This window comes from Xiphias gladius, chromosome 24 (assembly GCF_016859285.1).
Source record: "Xiphias gladius isolate SHS-SW01 ecotype Sanya breed wild chromosome 24, ASM1685928v1, whole genome shotgun sequence".
Lineage (NCBI taxonomy): Eukaryota > Metazoa > Chordata > Actinopteri > Istiophoriformes > Xiphiidae > Xiphias > Xiphias gladius.
The window spans coordinates 4641545-4660178 of NC_053423.1; the positions used below are offsets into that span (position 1 = coordinate 4641545).

Consider the following 18634-nt stretch of genomic DNA (forward strand, 5'->3'; position numbering starts at 1 on the left):
AGAGAGCAATGATGTGAACCGTTCTAAAGCTCCACCAGTGAAAAATGGGCATCCTATGCCAACGGATGTGGACAGGGTGTCGGAAGCCGGGGTACGAGTGTCTCGAGGGGATTCTGAAATAAAGGTGAATCCCATCAGGATGCTTCAGGGAGATGAACATCGAAGCAGAGCACTGTCCGATGCCTCCCGAACTAACCGGGCACCTCTGGATGTTGACTCTCATGCACGGCTTTCTGTGGACGTAGACAGACGAAGCCGTCTGCCATCAGATGTTGATAAGAGAGGAGGATCTTTACCCCGAGGACCGCCTCAAGATGATAGATACCGCAGAGAAGAGAGAAGAGATGGAAAAGATGACAGGGGAGATAGAGGAAGGAAGGACAGGGAGGACATTGAAAGAAGGGACTGGAGAGAGGAAAGAGAAAGGGATGGGGGAGTTGACCGGAGGGAAGACAGAGACATCAGAGAAAGGCGAGAATGGAGAGATGACCGAGAGAGGAGAGATGAAAGGACAGACAGAGACAATAGGGAAAGGAGAGATCGTGATGAGAGGGAACGAAGAGATCGAGAGGAGAAAGAACGGAGAGATCTGGATGAGAGGGAAAGGGAAAGGAGGGATCGGGATGAGAGGGAAAGGAGGAATCTGGATCGAGATGAGAGGGAAAGGAGGGATCTGGATCGAGATGAGAGGGAAAGGAGGGATCGGGATCGAGATGAGAGGGAAAGGAGGGATCGGGATGAGAGGGAAAGGAGGGACCACAGAGACAGGAGAGAAGATAGGGATCGGCGGCTTGAAAAGGAAAGGAAGGAGAACCGAGATGACAGAGAAGACAGGGATAGGAAAGACCTGCGAGCAGAAAGAGATGATAGAGATAGGCGAGAAGACAGAGACAGGAGAGAAGACAGAGACAGAGACAAGCGAGAAGACAGAGACAGAGACAAGCGAGAAGACAGAGACAGAGACAGGCGAGAAGACCGAGACAGAGACAGGCGAGAAGACAGAGAGAGGAGAGAGGACAGGGACAGATGGGATGACTGGGCCAAGAGAAATGATAGAGAGCGCCGAGATGAACGGGAAAAGAAGGAGGAGAAGGAAAGGAGAGAAAAGCCGGATGACTCAAGGCCTATACTCAGGCCTGTGTCTGAGATAGACTTGCGGCCTTCCCTACAGAAGAGCTCCTCAGAGGACAACAAGAAGGCTCGCCCTGCCTCTGAGACTGACCGGAGGAGTACACTGCCCAGATACACTCCAGCTGCAGAGTTCAGAGAGCGATCAGGTAAGATCTCCTCCTTAAGTTTCATTATATTAGCAATCTGGGTTGTGTTTTTTCTACTTGTCAACCTGCCGGTTTGTGAGATTCAATCGTGCAATGAAAATTGAAAAATTACTGGTAAGAAAGTTGATGGTTTCTCAGAATCTGAGTCACAGGGTTATCAAAAGAAATCAAGAAAAATTAGTTGTCACATAACCTTGTTGGCACACTTTTTTGACACGAATGATTATGATGTTTCACAACAGGGTGAAAACTGGATGAGGCACAAAAATCAGGCCCTTTTTTTCAAGCTCTTATAATGCAGAGAGAATAAAGTATGACATAATAAATTTCCTCTGGCCCCTGTGAATATTATTGTTTCTGTTTGTCTTGAAAAAGTCTAAAAGTGTTACTTTTGAAATTTAAGTTTATGAAGACTATTGATCAGAGAGCTGAAGTTATGTGATCATATAGGCCTATTCAGTTGGTAAAATTGAGCAGTTATGAGGAGTTCAAACCTTCAAACTAGACTCAGGGCATCAAAGCCAGCTTCTAGATGATTGTGTAGAGACAATGGAAGTACCGCCAGAGCAAACATGCACATCCACAAAAATGTAAATGCATGTCGGGGATATGGAGGTTACATACATGGAGGTTTACGATGCTGGTCTAGAATGAAAACTTGGAACAAAATAAATAAAGGCTCTGTAAGTCTCTTTTCCTCTCTCGGATTGGTCAGATCATATTTTTCCAGAACAAACATTCTTCTCATGGCAATCCTGCTTTCTATCATAGTCAGTAAGATAATGCAAACCCAATTAATTCAGGTAAAACTGTTTTTCATTTGCACAGCAATTGTTTCCCCTCCAGGAGCTAGATTCATTTGAACTTTGTGGTCTAGGCAGCAAAGCCACTTTCCAGAGTAAACCTTATTATCTCCATGTATCCTAAAGTGAATGAAGGAATGTAAACAAGTTACTTGGGTTGTAATAAACAGGCAATGTGGCGTTCTTTGAGTTTGACTCAACCATTTAGTCTAATGATGATGCTTGTGAGAATCTCACTATCACAGTGAATCAGATCTGCATTCCTAACAGGGAAACAAAGCTGAACTACATGCTAAGCTTGAGTCACTGTGGCAGTGACTTTGATGTTTAAAGTGATAACTAATTGCCGTCATATTAAGATGATAAGCAGTGATTTGACGAAGTTTGAGTCAATAAAATGTGCTATTTTTACTTGGCTCATAGAAATGACAACAGATAGATTGAGTACAATTCAGATCACTGACATTCTTTTTTGTCAAAAGCACCTTCTTGGACCACTTAACACTTAAATACACAATACTTGTTCATATGATAGGTATCAGACAAAATAGACTGCTGTCCTTTGCCTTGAGGTTGAGATTTGATGTCTTTTATTGGACACTTGATCCATTATTCACTAGTGTCAGTAGATGAAACATTTAAGTCCTGTTTGTTCTCACATTTGTTATGGCAGGTTGACATCTGAGCTAACGCATGGACTTCCTGTCTTTTAGGTTCTGCAAACCATTTTCTTAGTAAATGGCCAGTCAGTGACTCTTTTGCTATGAGTAACCCCCCAAAGTCTCCTGATGTTGCTGCGAAGGCATTTTGGGTAAATGATTGAACTGTAACTGACAGCGGTTATGAAGCTGAAACAGTAAATATCAGGCTTTGATACTTGGATTAAAGTGAACATGAAAAGAGGACAGAACAAATTCTTAGGACCCTGATGTGCTTCTTTGATCTTCCCCTGTGTCTGGTTTGTGTGTGAACTTAAGATCCACTGATTCATGTTACCTTTCATCATCTAATGACTATAGAGCCTTGATCAGACTTGCCCCCGGGCTAAGCTCCGAAAGATCTGCTTATTTTCTAAATTTCACAAACAACCCACATTTTCCTTCAGTGTTTTACTGTATGTGATGGCGCTTATGAGTGTCCTTTCTAAATAGTTTTCCTTAGAGCGATAGTAGAACCCTTGGTGTGACCTCTCCTTTAATATCTGTCTGTTTGTGTGTGTGTGTACCCCTCTGTAGAGTCTGCTGCTGTCCGCTTTGCCCCTGACCCATATCCAACACAAGACTCACAGCAGGAACCTCCCCCGCCCAAACAAGCTCTGCTTCCCCCAAAATTCCTCACTGCCTCTTCCACTGAGTTCGGCAGGAGTCCAGCCCCCTCCACTTCTTCATCATCCTCCTCTTCCTCCTCCTCCTCTTCCTCCTCATCCTCTGCTCCTGTAGCTGTGGCCAAGCCGCCAAGGACTGTCTCCCTAATAGCTGATGACCCACCTCGACCCTCCCTCGCTGCTCCTTCCTCAGCTGACTCTGACCCGCCGCCCCCTGTCCCTCCCCATGCCAAGCAGCCTCCTGTCCCTCCACCCAAACCCACCAACCGCAACAGCAACGCTGCACTGCTCGGTGAGTTTGTTAGCACTTTTTTTGCATGCATAAAATTAGCCTCTCTCAATAAACAGCTGCTCTTTCTTTGTACTATTGGTTAAACAAGCTCTGTAGGATTCTGATGACTGGGAAACTGTGTACTGAACCTCAAGCTGCATTTCAAATACTGGGAGTAATCACCACCACAGAGGGCCATAGACCACTTTGCCATTCTGGCATCAAGCTAAAATGCTGTTACAGTGCTTCTCATTAGCTGTACAAATGTATTGGATGCTCTGACTCTGACACATGAGAGTTAGTAGTCTTGTGCATAACTATGTGTAAGTTCAAACATACTGTATATGTTATATGTTTAGAGGAGTTACACTTAAAAGTAAAAACCAGTTGCACCACACAAGTTAGTAGAAACATGGTCAAGATAGAACTTCAAATTTACACCTTCTCTGAGCCGGTGGAAGTCATTCCTTAATAACTGTTGTCTCTGTTCAAAGGATGGGAGAGACAAATGATAAAAGAGCAAGAGAAAGTTTTTCTTCAATATATACTCAGGAAGCACATTGCCTGTGACATACTACATCTCTTTACATTTATGATGACACTGACATGCACGCTCAGTATTGTGCTGTACAGTTCCCATTATTTGGAATAGGAGAGGCTAGAGTGTGATTTTATGCTGTGTTCACTTAAGATTGGAATATCCGTCAACACCACTTGTTTCTAAGGAAGGCTTGTGACTGCTTAGGTATTTTTTTTATTATTTATGACCATATTTATTTATTTAATACAGTCCTCTCCACATCTCTAAAAACATTAAAGTACAACAGAAGCATTTGACAAATTATAGTTCAATTATTAAAGTACTGCAAGAACATGCATTGTATCATCTGTTAACTAGTTGACATGACAATACAGACCATTAGTCCACATCTATCTACAGTATTCAATCCAAAGTCCAACGCAAAAATAATTGACTTAACTATACCGATTAAATTCGATTTGACCCACATCCATATAATTTAATATTTTTTTTTACCAAGTTGTATCACAGAGCGCTTCAACAAAGCATGACGGAGAGTGTCTTCTACTGTCACTATTTTATTAAAGCAGTCTGATGTACTGGTTTCCTGTTTTTTTTCTGATTGCTGCGCTGGATGAAACATCACTCTCCGTGACAGTGTTTCGATTAGTCGACTCGGTTAAGTTGTAGTGTAAGTAGAACGTGCAACTGAACACGGTGGTTAATTCAGTGGGAAACTAACGAATTACAGCGTAGCAGGTAGTGTTTACTTTGCCAGTAAGTGTAAGCTCAAACTTGCTTTGAGCTGGTGCAATAGCCTGTGGTTGCATAAGAGCAGTGTATTTATGGCCTCACCTCTGATTAGGCAGGTGATTTTTCCAGCCTGAAAAGTTCTTATAAATGAGAGGCTCTGTCTGTTATAGCCCACACCTATTTCAAAGATGCAGATCTTACTTTTTGATTTTTGTGACAGACCTAACCTGTGGTTGGTGTGTGGATTAAAGAAGTGAGGAAGACACCTCAGGTGGTGGAGCAAGATATTCTTTGAAAGTATAGTATGTCTTTAAAAAAAACAAACAAAAAAAAAGGCAATTTTACCAATGCAGAATATTGTTATTCCCCTTATTCAAACAAAGTCATTGATAGCTAGATTTCATCTGTTTTGTTTTGATGTTTTTCATCAAATTCAGTTCAGTGAGTATACTCTCTGATGATCAGATTGCTTTTTACATGTTATAATGGACTCCTTATTGCAGGGTATGTGAAAACGGATAATGAAGAATAAAACACACACATGTACCTGTTTATTAAATAAATATTACGTGTAGTAATGATTTCACACTGCTAAAATGAATTTTCTAGTGGGCTAAATGTTGTCAATGTGCTGCTGGTAGATGTCATCATTTCTATTAACTTTATATTTCTAATTTAAAAAAACAACATCCACAGCTCCTGCGGCTTGTTGCTGTGTATTTGTTTTGCTAATGTGCACTCTCAGTGTGTACAGCCACCAGTCTCTGGGGAGGGGACACGCACCGGCTTGTCTTTGCACCATTTATACGATACCAGCACTTCCCTGGAGGGTAGACGGAAACTGATTGGCTTTTAGTATTTCATATCCTTTGTCCTAGCTTGCCACAGCTGCTCTTGTTTACAGCCCATCCCAGTACTGTCCGTTTGAAACACTCTCTCTGGCATTGACACATTCCACATTGCATTTTATTTAACACTGTTACATATGTAGTCTGTGGGTGTTTTTTTTATTACAGAGCATTTTATTTTATTGCCTGAGATTACATTGGTAATGGAGTGTGAGCGGAGAGTATCTGGCTCAGTGTAATGGACTGTGGAAACTTTATGCATAGATACACACATATATATGTCTCATGCAGGCAGTCCCTGTAGAATTCATCTTCTGTTTTCTCTTTTTTTTCCCTTTTTGTTTCTGTGCTGGATTGAAGTTTATATTACGTATTGTCAGTTATGTTTTCTCTCAAGAGAAATTTAATAATTTTGGTTAACATAAAATACACACGACCTTGATAAGGATCTCTTTGATTAGTTTCTCTTCAAATTATGACTAAGATACATACTAAGTGGGACATTTTACAGCGTAAAAATCAACTTGTCAGTGCTTTATGGTGGAGAAACTCTGTAAAAGAGATGCAAACCTGGTTTTGCCTTTCTGTACTTCAATGTCTTGTTACTTATCGGCAGACTTATACAACAGTACCAGTATATCTGCTATAGGCTAATATTAATATCAGCCTAATAGCTGTAATAGGGATGAATAAAGTGGGCAGGAGTAAATCCCTGACAGACAACTATTTTACTATCATGAATGAGCAAAAATGAAAGAAAACCATCATAATGAAACTGTGTCAGTGGGAAGTACCAAACTGCAGTGTGTCACTTTGTGTAATGAGGAGAATTCACAAAAGTTTTTTTCTTATCTTGTGCTCAGAAACTGAGTTATATCTGCACAGTTGTTTATTATCTAAGGATGGGTGTATACTCTGCTTCTGGACCATTATCCGAAAACACCCTCTTGTATTCTCTCCCAGGTTGGGATATAAACCCAGCCCCATCCCTGACATCTCCACTCATTTTTGCCAGCTTCCTCATTGAACAGGGGCTCTAAGGCCAGGCAGCCTTGTTACTGGACCAGCTGGAGACGTCAGAGTGAGCTCGGCCTCTACCTTTCTCTACCTGTGTACCTGCGGCACAGGGTTAGAGGGAGCTCAGGTACCCAGTGGGGCGCCAGATCTCAATCCATCCTAGTAAAGCCTGCCGACCGGTGGTATAGATCCACCAGCTTCAAAGCATATGGAATTCTTCGCCTCCATTTTAACACCATTACTTCATTGCATGCGTATTGCAGCCATTGGAGCTGTTTCCAGCTCAACTAACTTACTCTAAATTCTGTCAAGACAACATTGCATGGAAACTGGATGGATATCTAGTGTGCTGGAGTGCATTGAATGTGTTTGTTGGTCCCATGTTCATTAAAGACTATGATACAGTTGTCTGTTAATATGTGTATGTCACCCTCTACTGACTCAGCAAAAAGCTCAGCTGTAACAGGACCGTCAACTATTGTTGAAATATTTGCTTTTATGCTTTTTTTTTTGCTAATGAAACTATGAAACTAACTTCACTCCTCTACAGAGCGAATGTGCATCTTCAAATTCTGACTGCAGGTTATGTTTGTGGCCATCATTCTACAGTTTATGACCGTAACTAATTATTGTTGTCGGATGGTTTATTCACAGCGGAGCTTTCACAGCCTGGCAGCGGTGTCATTGTAGTCCCAGCACCCACTAAGCGCTCTCCACCAACCCCACCAAAGAGGATGACCCCTGTCACCAAACGCCACTCTGTGGATCCTTCCCCTCCCGGTCAGGTCCCAGAATCTGCCACCACTGACCCCACTGCTGCGCCTGTGCTGGTGCACCCTGCTGTCCTTAAAGGAGATAACAGTGAGGACAAAACAAATCAGACAGCTCCTCAGCCCTCCACTGAACCTCTGCCTTTGCCGCCGTCCCACATACCGCCATCTCCTCCCAGGGTTCAGTCACTCCAGCCACCCAGTACCGCCTCTTCTGGTCCTGTTCCCACCATGCAAGCGAATCCCCCCAGCCCGACCACTGAGCCTCCCAGCCTGCCTCCAGCCATCCCCCTACACATCCTCATACAGAGAGCCCTGGCCAGCCCCGGCCCAGCTCAGCCCAACCCAGACGGCTCCCAGAGGGCCCACTCTCTACTATTTGAGTCTCCTCCAGATTTCCTCGCCGAGGTGGGGGGTTACTCACGGCATTCTCTTCCTATCACCATCGAACCTCTCAGGCTGTAAGTGTTCCAGATACTGAACAGATGCTTACATGACATCATCATTGCTTTGAAAGTTGAGAACAAAGGGGAGACGCTCTTTAATTTGTCTTTTTTGGTTTGACCATGATTGAGAAGTTTGACATTTTTGATTTAATGTAGTATAATTCCTATAGCCTTACTGAGAGTTAACACATGGCTTGTAACTTGTAGTCGCATGGACTCACAAGGAAGCTATCTGTTGACAGGACAGACACAGTTTTAGTAGCCTGACATACTTTTAGGTTGGAGTTTTTTTGCAGGAAGTGAGATTGAAAATAAATGTATAAATGAACCAGCAATCATTTTGATAATTTATGTTTCAAGTCCTTTTTTAAGCCGTGGTCCACTGGTTACAGCCTCTTAAATGTGAACATTTGCTCTTGTACTTTGTCTTCTGTGACAGTAAACTGAATGTTATTGGGTTTTGGAGTGATGATCATATGGTTCGAATTAGTTAAGAGAGCTGTTCCAGTTATTTAACCTACCCTCACTGATAAATGGGGATCGACAAAATAATTGAAACACCTGTCAGTATAAAGCAATACAGTTTAATAGCACCACGATCTGTATCCTCCAAACGAAAGTTGTTTAGATTTACTGTTACTTGATTATTTATTCATTAATTTTTTTATTATCTTACTTCAAACTGCTTTCTATGTCGGACTGGCCTAATGACCAGCATCTCAGTTTTATCAGAATTTAAGAGCAGGAAATTACGTGACATCCAGTTTTTCACAGCTGCCAGCAGGCCTCTAATTTATTGATTTGAGAAGAGTCATAAGCTTTTAGAGGCGCATACAGGGGGGCTGCTCTTGGGTACTCCATATTTAACATCAGAAAATATTGATGTAGTATTATTATGGGAAACACATTGTGTTCTTTCACATAAATACGACTGTAGCCACATAAGGGCTAGCACTGAGATCCAGTTAGAGGAGCACAGAAGTGGAATCCGAATCCATAGACAGCAGAAGATCAGTCACCAATTTAATAAGTGCAGTTTCAGTGAAGTGACAGGTCCTGAAAGCAGATTGAAAAGGTTCAAAAAGATCACTGTTAGATATGTGGACTAGGTTAACCACAGCAGTTCTAAAGCTAGTGGGGACGATGCCAGTAGTGAGTGATAAATTAAGATATTCAACACTGTAGGTCCCAAAAATGGCCAGATATCTTTGAAAAAATTAGCTAACAGAGGGTTGAATAGGCAGGTAGTAGGTTTAGGAGCCATCACCAACTTAAACAATTATTCAAGAGATATAGTCTAAAAATCTATCTAGGATTCAACATAATGCTCAGCTGATTCTGCAGAAGAAGCAGTAGATGAGGAACTTATTTTGTATCGAATTTCATCTGTTTTCCTGCAGAAAACATCTTTAAAAAATCAGACGTAAAGGGTGAGCAGTTGAGAGATGGCCACTTTTGAGTAAGTTTGGCTGCAATGCCAATGAGAACTGTAGGATTGTGTGTGTTGTTACTGAAAAAGCGAGAGAAATATGGTGCTCTAGCAGCGGAGAGAGCATGCTTGTAATTCAATACACCACCGTGCCTCTGGAGGTAGAAAGCTTCCAGTTTTGATTTCTGGCATTTGCACTCCAATCTCCTGCGGGCCTGCTTAAGGGCACGCATTTCTTCAGTAAAGCAGGGTATAGACCTCTTGACTGTCTAGTTTTGTTGGTCAGAGGTGTAACTGAATCCGGGAGACTAGACAGCGTTGTGTTTAATTCACTGGTACAACTTTCAGTGTCATCAGGGTAAACTCAGCTCACTGGAGAATGTAGCTTTTTAACATAAAAACCGTCTTACAAACTACTAGGGACTAAAAGTCAGGATACTCTGGCCTCTGCTGGTTCAATTTTGACCTTTCTTTTCTTTTATCTGTCTCTCAATAGTCTTCCAACTTTATGAAATCACAATTCTAAAGGACTGGAGTGCCCATTTTAATTAAAAAAAAAAAAAAAAGACATCAGTCCTTTGTTTCCTGTGCTGTTGACCTGAAGGTAGTCTGTTGCTCCAGGGCTACCGGCAGCAGATCAGCATTTTTCAGTCAAATCAGAATCTGTAGAACTGTACCATTTTAATCTCTTCAGCAAAAAACTGAGCATTATTCCCTCAGAAGGCAAAAGGGTTTACAATTGCCTTCAGCTGTCTAATAATACTTGGCTGCATACCAGATTTGAACATCAGGACAGAGTGGTTACAAAACCCCCCAAAAACATAACAGAAAAACAACAAAATCTGAGCCTCTGAGCTTCTTTCAGCACTCTCACAGCTTTTGTGTTTCTGTTTAGGCCAGAAGACGATGACTTTGACATGGAGGAGGAGATGCGGAAACTTCAGCCTCAGAGGCCTCCCCGCCAACCTGAACTGGAGCCCCGCAGCAGGAGGGGTTTGGTTGGAGACCCCAGAGTCAGCGTCATCCCCGAGGGCAGAGGCCCCGGGGAAAGCGAGGAGGAGTCTGACTCTGACGGTCCCATCCTGTACAGAGACGACGAGGATGAGGACGATGAGGAGGGCCCTCCAAGTAAGTTTCAGCTTTCCTATACTGCTACATTAAGGTCATGCGAGAGATGGTGCAGTGGTTAAAAATACTTCTAACCTTCAGCATTGTGAAAACTACCCCAAAATACCTTTTTATCACAACTTTCAGCCAGTAGTCACACCTTCAAGTCACCTCCTGCATTGTCCATTACCAATAAGGAAATGTTGATAAACAAGTGGAGGAAATGGTGCATATTTCACATAAAGCCATCTAAATAAAATTTTATCCCTCCCCTGAAACTGTAACCTTCAAATATAGTCTTTTAATATAATGTATCTCTTACTCTTGTTATACTTGGAGCGCCTTTTTTTTTTCTACATGCACTTTATGTAAGAACAGTGTTTTCAGTCTGTGTTGAGTGCAGTATTTAAAAAAAAAAAAAAAAAAAAAAAGGTTTGAATTCAACCATTTTGATGATTGGTTAATCATTGTTAAGCAAAAATGCCAAACATGTCCTTGCTTTAGCTTATGAAATGTTAGGAATTGCTGCCTTTCTTTGTCATTATTAAAGCAAATGAAGTAAGTTTGGGATTCGTACTGTTGGTCAGACAAAACAATTGATTGAGGATTGGGCTCTGGGATTTTGTAATGCCCCTTTTGTTCATGTATTTTCAGAAAATAATAATTGTTAGTTACAGCCCTAGTTTTGACTTATCAAATACTTTTAAACCCATTGCTGAAAAGCATCTTTGGCTAGGATTGCAAAAATATATTTTACAAACCTTCTTAAGCCTAAGAGGTGTTTCCCAAAACATTGTGACTGATACAAATAATGCTAGATGAATGAGTACCTCCTCCCCACTCCTCAAAACCTCAAGAACCTGCAGGACAAACACAGAAATACAATTTTTATAAGTTTTTATTTTTAAGTCTTTACTATTATCACAAACACTGATCTTCTAGTGCACACACACAATCTTTTATTTTGTTTAATTTATTTATTTATCTATTTATTTATGTAGCTGGAAATATGAACTTGTTCTTTTCCTTCAGGTTCTGTATCTTCTCTTTTTTTTTTATTTGTGATGTGTATGTTGCAGTGGTGGCAAGTAACTACATCAATATACTCAAGTACTATACTTAAATACAATTCAAGGCACATGTACTCTACTTGAGTGTTATGGTACTTTATGCTTCTACTCCACTACATTTATTCGACAGCTGCAGTTACTGGTTACTTTCCAGATGAGGATTTTAAAAACCTCTGATGATCCCATAACATACTTATTCTTATAGAATAAATTGTAAATGAATAAACATTAATAAAAAATAAAATAAGACACTGACAGAGCCCATAATGTGTACTTTTACTTTTATACTTCCAGACTTTTACTTCAGTAGGGTTTTGAATGCAGGACTTTTACTTGTTACAAAGTATATTTAAATTGTGGTATTACTACTTAAGTCAAAGATCTGACTTGTTCTTCCACCACTAGTATGTTGCTTTCCACAGGCTTTTACGTCTAATACAGAAATGATGACAGACTGACACTCACAATAGATGACGTCCATATTTGTGAAACCAATGATAACAGTCAGTTCTGGATTTAAGGTTTAATATGTGCTGAAGAGTAACGTCTTCCTTGAGCAGCAGCTAAATCAATGAAATTTGACTTTCTTTAACTGACTTCTACCCAGTTACATAAATCACAAAGGGCAGCCAGCTGAAAGCCGTGGACTGTACATTTAGCTTTGTTGTACATTTAGCTAGTGTTTTCATACTGCATAAGACATTCCTTTGTGTTGTTTACAGCACTTTGCAATGTATGTATTTTTTAATATATAGCACAGTTTAGTGGTGATTAAATTAGCACAGTATTCATCCTCAGCTTAAGCACCGCGGACAGCTAAAGTTAAGAAACTCTTAACGGCATGCGTGTGCACCTGCTCTTAAGTGCTAGTTTGGAGAGAGCATTTATAGAAGCACTTACAGCAAACGTTTAAGATTGATCATTATTGAGAAATAGGGCTGTGCTTTGTAGTAAATACTCCAACCAGCACACTGGATCTGATTTAACATCATATAAATGGTAACACAATATAAATGAGTACTCTAACAGCAATACACTGAAGAAAGTTCTGATTTTTAGCAAGTCTGTATATATAAGTATTTGTGCCATGTGTGTAAAAGGTGGGCTGGCGAGCCGTGTGAAGAGGAAGGACACGTTAGCCCTGAAGTTGGAGAGACAAGAGAGAGAGGAGAGGGACGCTCAGGAGAACCACGACAGCATGAGTTGGCAAAACAGGGAGCAGTGGGTCGCAGTGAGGAACAAGATCAGCACCACGTTGACACGGTAAAGGACTCGCATCATATCAGCTGACCGATGTACGTGATAATGTATATCCTTATTTGAAAATTGGATGTGGCAAGTCCGTGTCATCCATCTGATGTAACAGCTGTCATATCGTCTGACTGATTACATCCATTATTCATAGTGTAATTCATACTGTTGGAAAGGCTCTCCATCCCCCCCAAGGATAAAATGCACTCATACCTTTAGTCTGTCAGCTGAACTTCTCAAGATAAAACATGTTTCTTTTAGAATGATCCATATCAGCCTTCGCAAATGGTTAATCAACAGTGTTCTCCATCTTCAGGCGGCTGAGTCAGAGACCGACAGCAGAGGAGCTGGAGCAGAGGAACATTCTTCAAGGTAAGACTCTCCTTCCATCTACCCCTCATGTCTTCATTCCGGTGTGTTTTATAAGCACACTTTTCACTTTTCTCATCCTTGCTGAGCTCAGTAGTCTGCTTGAATCATTCGTCCACTAAACACACAGCAGTTTGTACAATACTGGTGGTGAGGTCAGGTTATTAAGATATTGTGTCTGATTAGAATAATAGTGCAACTCCAGGGACCAGATGTATAAATCACACGTATGTGCCAAAACTCCGACACATCAGGTGTTATTTATAAAGAAGGCTGTGCAGTCAGAACGTGCATACATCATTCTTCCTTCAGACCAGACGTACATGTATTTCTGGAGGAAGTTCATGTGATCAGGTAAAGTACAAATGGAACAGGGAGGTGAGGGACTGAATCAAATATTCATCCAATGTTCTTTTAGACTGTTTCACGGTGTGCATGAGGTTTTTTTTTTTTTTTTTTTTTTTTTTCAGTCTACTCACCTTAGAGTTTAATTTACGGTTGTCAAATGCACATTGTAATCTTATTTTAACGACTCTCGTATGCCCAGATTTAATATTCTTTTTATTTATCATACATTTGGTGTATTCCCTCGTTTCATCGCTTTCCCCCAGTTTCTAATCTTTTGATTTTATCCTTTGTTTTGTGAGGCACATTAATCTCATAGAAAGAGAAAAGAAGCATTGTCCCACTTGTAGCTACAGCTGATGTCCATTTGCAGGCCCTGGCCAGGTAGTCTCAAACACTAATACAACTAATGCAGTTAGTCTAGTTTGGTATTAGTTCTATAAACTAAACTATTGATCACCTCCCTTACGTGATTATTGAGTTACTAACACAACATGGGCTGTCAAAAGTGAAGCTGTCTGTAATGGCCAAATGCAAGGATGGTTGGGTAAGGATGCCACCTAGTCGACTCAGGGAACTTGCCAATCTGTTGGTAACAATGGTAACAGGTGTCCGCCTCATTATGCGAGTGCATGGATTTTCCCCGATCAGACAGTCAGAAGCAAGAAAAGCTGCAGTGTGTGTGTTGTGTGTAACGCTGCTGGCGCTGTCCATCCAGTCCCCCCCCATCCATTTTTTTTTCTTCCTGTCTCTGTGTTTGTCATTATTTATAATATGCGGTTTATTAACAACAAAACTGTTTATTTAAGTTTAGTTAATGTTATTTAGTTTCACTAGAGAACATACGTATACACTAAAGAAGCATTAGTGCTGCATGAACTGCTGTCAGTCACCAGAATTTGATTTCTCTTAATGGATGCAGCATGTAAAACTTCTCTTTGACTCCTCTTCATTTGTAAAAAGCCAGTGTGAAAATTAATTGGACCGTATTGTAGCTAAAAGGCAACAATATACTTAGAGCACATGAACATTTAGTGCAGCAGACTGAGTGTAGTAAAACTCAGTCAGCTTGGATCCCAGAACTGAGTATTAACATAATACTTCTCAGAATCTGTCACCACGTTTTGATCCAGGATCCATACCACCACGCTGTGTCCCGCCTGTCCTCCAATGGCTGGGCCAAGGCGATGCTTTGCACTTGCGCTAAAACAATGCAGCGCCTTGTGCAGAGTGAGGCAGTGATTAAAGATTCCTGTTACTGCTGTCTGCGGACAGCAGCTCAGATGAAATGAAACTGCCTGACTGCAGTGTTTCCCCTCTCTCACGGAATGTCTTTTCCTCCTGCAGCCAAGAATGAAGCAGATCGACGGTTAGAAAGATGCGAGATCAAACGGAGGCTCACCAGAAAGGTCAGGATGCAGCAAAGTAACTGTATCATACATCTGACAATATATCTGGGTTGTCATCATTACTATTATGAACTAGAAACTGACACCTGGCTTCTATACCTCTGTTCATTCTACCATCAGCTGTCCCAGAGACCCACTGTGGCCGAACTCCAGGCAAGGAAGATCCTGCGTTTCCACGAATACGTGGAGTGCACCCACGCCCATGACTACGATCGGCGAGCAGATAAACCGTGGACCAAGCTGACTCCTGCTGACAAGGTGAGACTAAGCAGGTCCTCACTGAAATAGCTTAGAGCTTCTTAGCAAGACAGCGCCTGAACCATGCGCGTTTTTAAGAGCAACGTTTTTTACTTCGGTCATCTCTGAGAGGATTTGCATTCTGGACAGATTCAGTATGGAAGAAGAATCCCAGGAATGCAATACAGACGCTGAGTGATGACTGGGTTGAGTTTTACGAAGTGAAATACCTGGTCCAGTGAAGCTTGGAAAATATGTCGGAACAGAAATTATATGTATGTTGAAGTTGGAAGTGATAGGATTTCAAGTACATGTTGAATTTGTTCTTAAAGGGTCAAAAACCTTCCCTTTTGATTTGGTCTGGTGGAAACTAATCTAAATATACAGAGCTTTGATCACACACTTCCTTTCTTCCTTTGTGCCTGGCTGTAAAATGGAGAAGGCCATTCCCGCTGAAGTGCTGTTTCTCTCATGTCTCCTCTCAGGCTGCCATCCGCAAGGAGCTCAATGAATTCAAGAGTTCAGAGATGGAGGTTCACGAAGAAAGCAGGATCTATACCCGGTCAGGCTCGTAAAGTTTATTCTGCAGGCTCATCAGTTTTTGCTTTGTTCTGTTTTTCTCTTTTGAAGATTTGCTGTGTTTTTTTTTTTTTATTTGAAGTGCTGAAACGTCTAGAATAACCTCTTTAACTTTTCCCTCTCGTTCCTCCAGATTCCATCGACCTTAGCTGTCCGTGCTGACCAGTAAAGCACTTAAACTGGGAGTAGAGGGGCGGTACACGCCCTTCAGCCCACTATGAGCTGAAGATGTGGCCCACTTGGTTCGTTTTTTTCACTGACTGACTGCTAACCTGCTTCAGCTGAAGGACACCACTGTCGCTGATCAACTGGAACCAAAGTGAAAGAAGCCACGATCGGTTCGACTACAGCTGGTTCTCAAACATACTCTAGTTCCTAGACTGTGGAATTCAGGACAGGAGGAGTTTGTTTGGTGGCCTGTGCCAACACTAAAAGAGTGAGGAAATTCCTCCTCCATCCCACTGCTGGGTGCTCAGAGAGAGTTAGACTGAACTGGAAGGGGTTATCTCATGGTCCCCCTCAGGGGAAACCACTCTCACCATGCCTTTACCTGCCTTCATGACATAATTTCTCCCTTCCTTGCAGAACAGGAAGACTAAGCACATACAGAAATAATTGTAGTTCCTGTTGGCACTGATGCTGTTACCACTGAATGAATCCGGAGTCTGTTGAAACACTGTTTATATGTGCATGTTTGGTACTAGAAATGTCTCCCCAAAGGTGCCACACGGCACCAGCCTTACTCCTCATGTGATCTAACATTTGTGTAATTTAAAATTTAGACAAAATGTGAAAGATGTTGGTACAGCCGTGTGTAGCTACTTTTGAATCAACAGTTGAGCTCTGTGTGTAGATCTTCAGAGCACTGATTCCAGTCTACTGTCCTATGGTGTGCATTTTACTGTATTTACTTGATCATTTAAATGACCACATATCACTAAATTATCTTCTAATAAGGCACCTTATGTTCCTTAATTGGATGTATAGAAAATTTGAAAGTTTTGAGCCTCAAATTCCTTGTTTATAATTGAATTATTCAAGCAGGAAAATGTACATATTTTTATTTTCCTGTCTGTTTTATTGTACTTTGCAATTGTATAGATCAATATATAGATTTGATTAACTTTATATTGTATATCTACAGTAATGCTGATGTTTTAATTGTAAAGTATTTCTCAAATGTTATTTCCGAGTAGTAATGGTACAAAATTTACTTTTTTTTTTTTTTTTGATACAGAGATCTTTAAACTTTTTGCAGCCACACTGTATAAATGAGCAGTCCACTCAGATATTAAAATAATCTGTGATTTTCATTTCAACGTGGTGTGATTATCCCAGTCTCTTACAGCCGGTCTGCTCACTCTACATCGTTGTAATACTTCTGTCTGCAGGGGAGTGAGATTTAATATGGAACAGTGATTTGGAGTGAATGATACATTAAGCATATGGCCTCCTAAAATGACCAGATGAGGGCAGTGTTATATAAATTCACAAACCAGTCACCACCGTCTCAGAGCCTAAATCCAATAATGTGGTCTATGACAAAGACATGTCATGTTAAAAATGATAATAATTTCCTCCTTCACAGATTTCTGGACCTGTGTGGTTCACTGTCCTTAATTAAAGTGTAATTTGGTCCAGATAAATCTGACATTTCTTTGAACAAACATAGTGTTTGTTTCTTAACCTCCACCGTGATGCTAATTATCAGTATATCAACATGGAGTCAGTCAGTCACGGGGATGCAGCTCTCCTCTACTCCTCCAGACAGTGACTGGATGTCGAATGATTATTAAAAGTGAAGTGATGAGAGGGCAAGACCTTTAATTTTAGAATCCTCAGGTCCTATTGAACAATAGCATGTTCCCAGGTATAAAATGTGTCATTAACCAGTTTCTAATGACCAGTAATCAATGAATACATTTATACCTCAAAACACAGATATTTTAGAGAAACATGAACAGCCTGTAACACGCACCAACACGAAAGAGAAAACTTAATCTAAGGTTAAGATATTTTTAACCCTTAAATGCATGGATGTTTTACCAAACGTGTTTAGAGTCTCATCTATCAGGCAATACCATCAGGGATGCGGCTGGTCGCTCCCAGATTAATCCTGCAGCAGGACAACAACCCCACACACACACAGCCCGAGTCGCAAAGAACTATCTGCAGCGATAAGAAGCACAAGGAGACCAGCAGCTGATGGCCTGATCTCAACATCAGGGAGTCAGTCTGGGATTACTTGAAGAGACAGAGGATACTGAGACACACCGGGTATTGATTTGAAGTTTTTTTTCTCTCTTAAGGCACTTTGTATGAAGTTACCTGATAAATGTATAAAGTGACTATATAGATATAGATAGATACAGTAGACTAGAGAATTGTTAAACAGTGACTAAATGTCTCCTTGTGCCCTGATTTAGAGCGAGCCATACCAGGTCAACCTGTGGGTTTGATAAGTCGTCTCGGGCCCTTCATTAGGCTGGTTTAAATGAGTCCTATAATTACATTAACCTTGAGCATGTGGCTCCTTATCAACAGATTGTCAGTACACTTCATCTCTTAATTGGTAAGCTGGTGATCACACTGTCAAGCCCTTTCAACGGAGGAAGATGTGTGGAACTAATTACAGCTACTGAAATCTTGGCCTGTGGCCTACATGTAGCCAGAGAGGGAGAACAGCTTTTATCTCGCTTTTGTCCATGCTAGCAGCGTGGACTGGCATTGTGGCTGATGCCAGCAAAGTGTACACCAGTGCTGTGGCCAAAACACGGAAGAACCACGGTGCATACCTGGAGCCCATCAT

The 18634-nt window shown here is 41.2% G+C and overlaps 1 protein-coding gene across 3 annotated transcripts in view; it reads left to right on the forward strand.

Annotated features, from left to right (window-relative positions):
- Nucleotides 1-17430, forward strand: part of phactr4a (phosphatase and actin regulator 4a) — a 34333-nt gene extending 16903 nt beyond the window's left edge. For all 3 annotated transcript variants that reach the window (XM_040121673.1, XM_040121674.1, XM_040121672.1), the window contains 10 exons: nucleotides 3-1277; nucleotides 3316-3696; nucleotides 7468-8044; nucleotides 10354-10586; nucleotides 12736-12898; nucleotides 13203-13258; nucleotides 14948-15009; nucleotides 15130-15267; nucleotides 15732-15808; nucleotides 15959-17430. In XM_040121673.1, coding sequence (XP_039977607.1) covers nucleotides 3-1277; nucleotides 3316-3696; nucleotides 7468-8044; nucleotides 10354-10586; nucleotides 12736-12898; nucleotides 13203-13258; nucleotides 14948-15009; nucleotides 15130-15267; nucleotides 15732-15808; nucleotides 15959-15974 — 2978 coding nt within the window. In that variant the 3' untranslated portion in view covers nucleotides 15975-17430. The remainder of the gene's footprint in view (nucleotides 1-2; nucleotides 1278-3315; nucleotides 3697-7467; nucleotides 8045-10353; nucleotides 10587-12735; nucleotides 12899-13202; nucleotides 13259-14947; nucleotides 15010-15129; nucleotides 15268-15731; nucleotides 15809-15958) is intronic.
- The last annotated feature ends 1204 nt before the right edge of the window (nucleotides 17431-18634 follow it).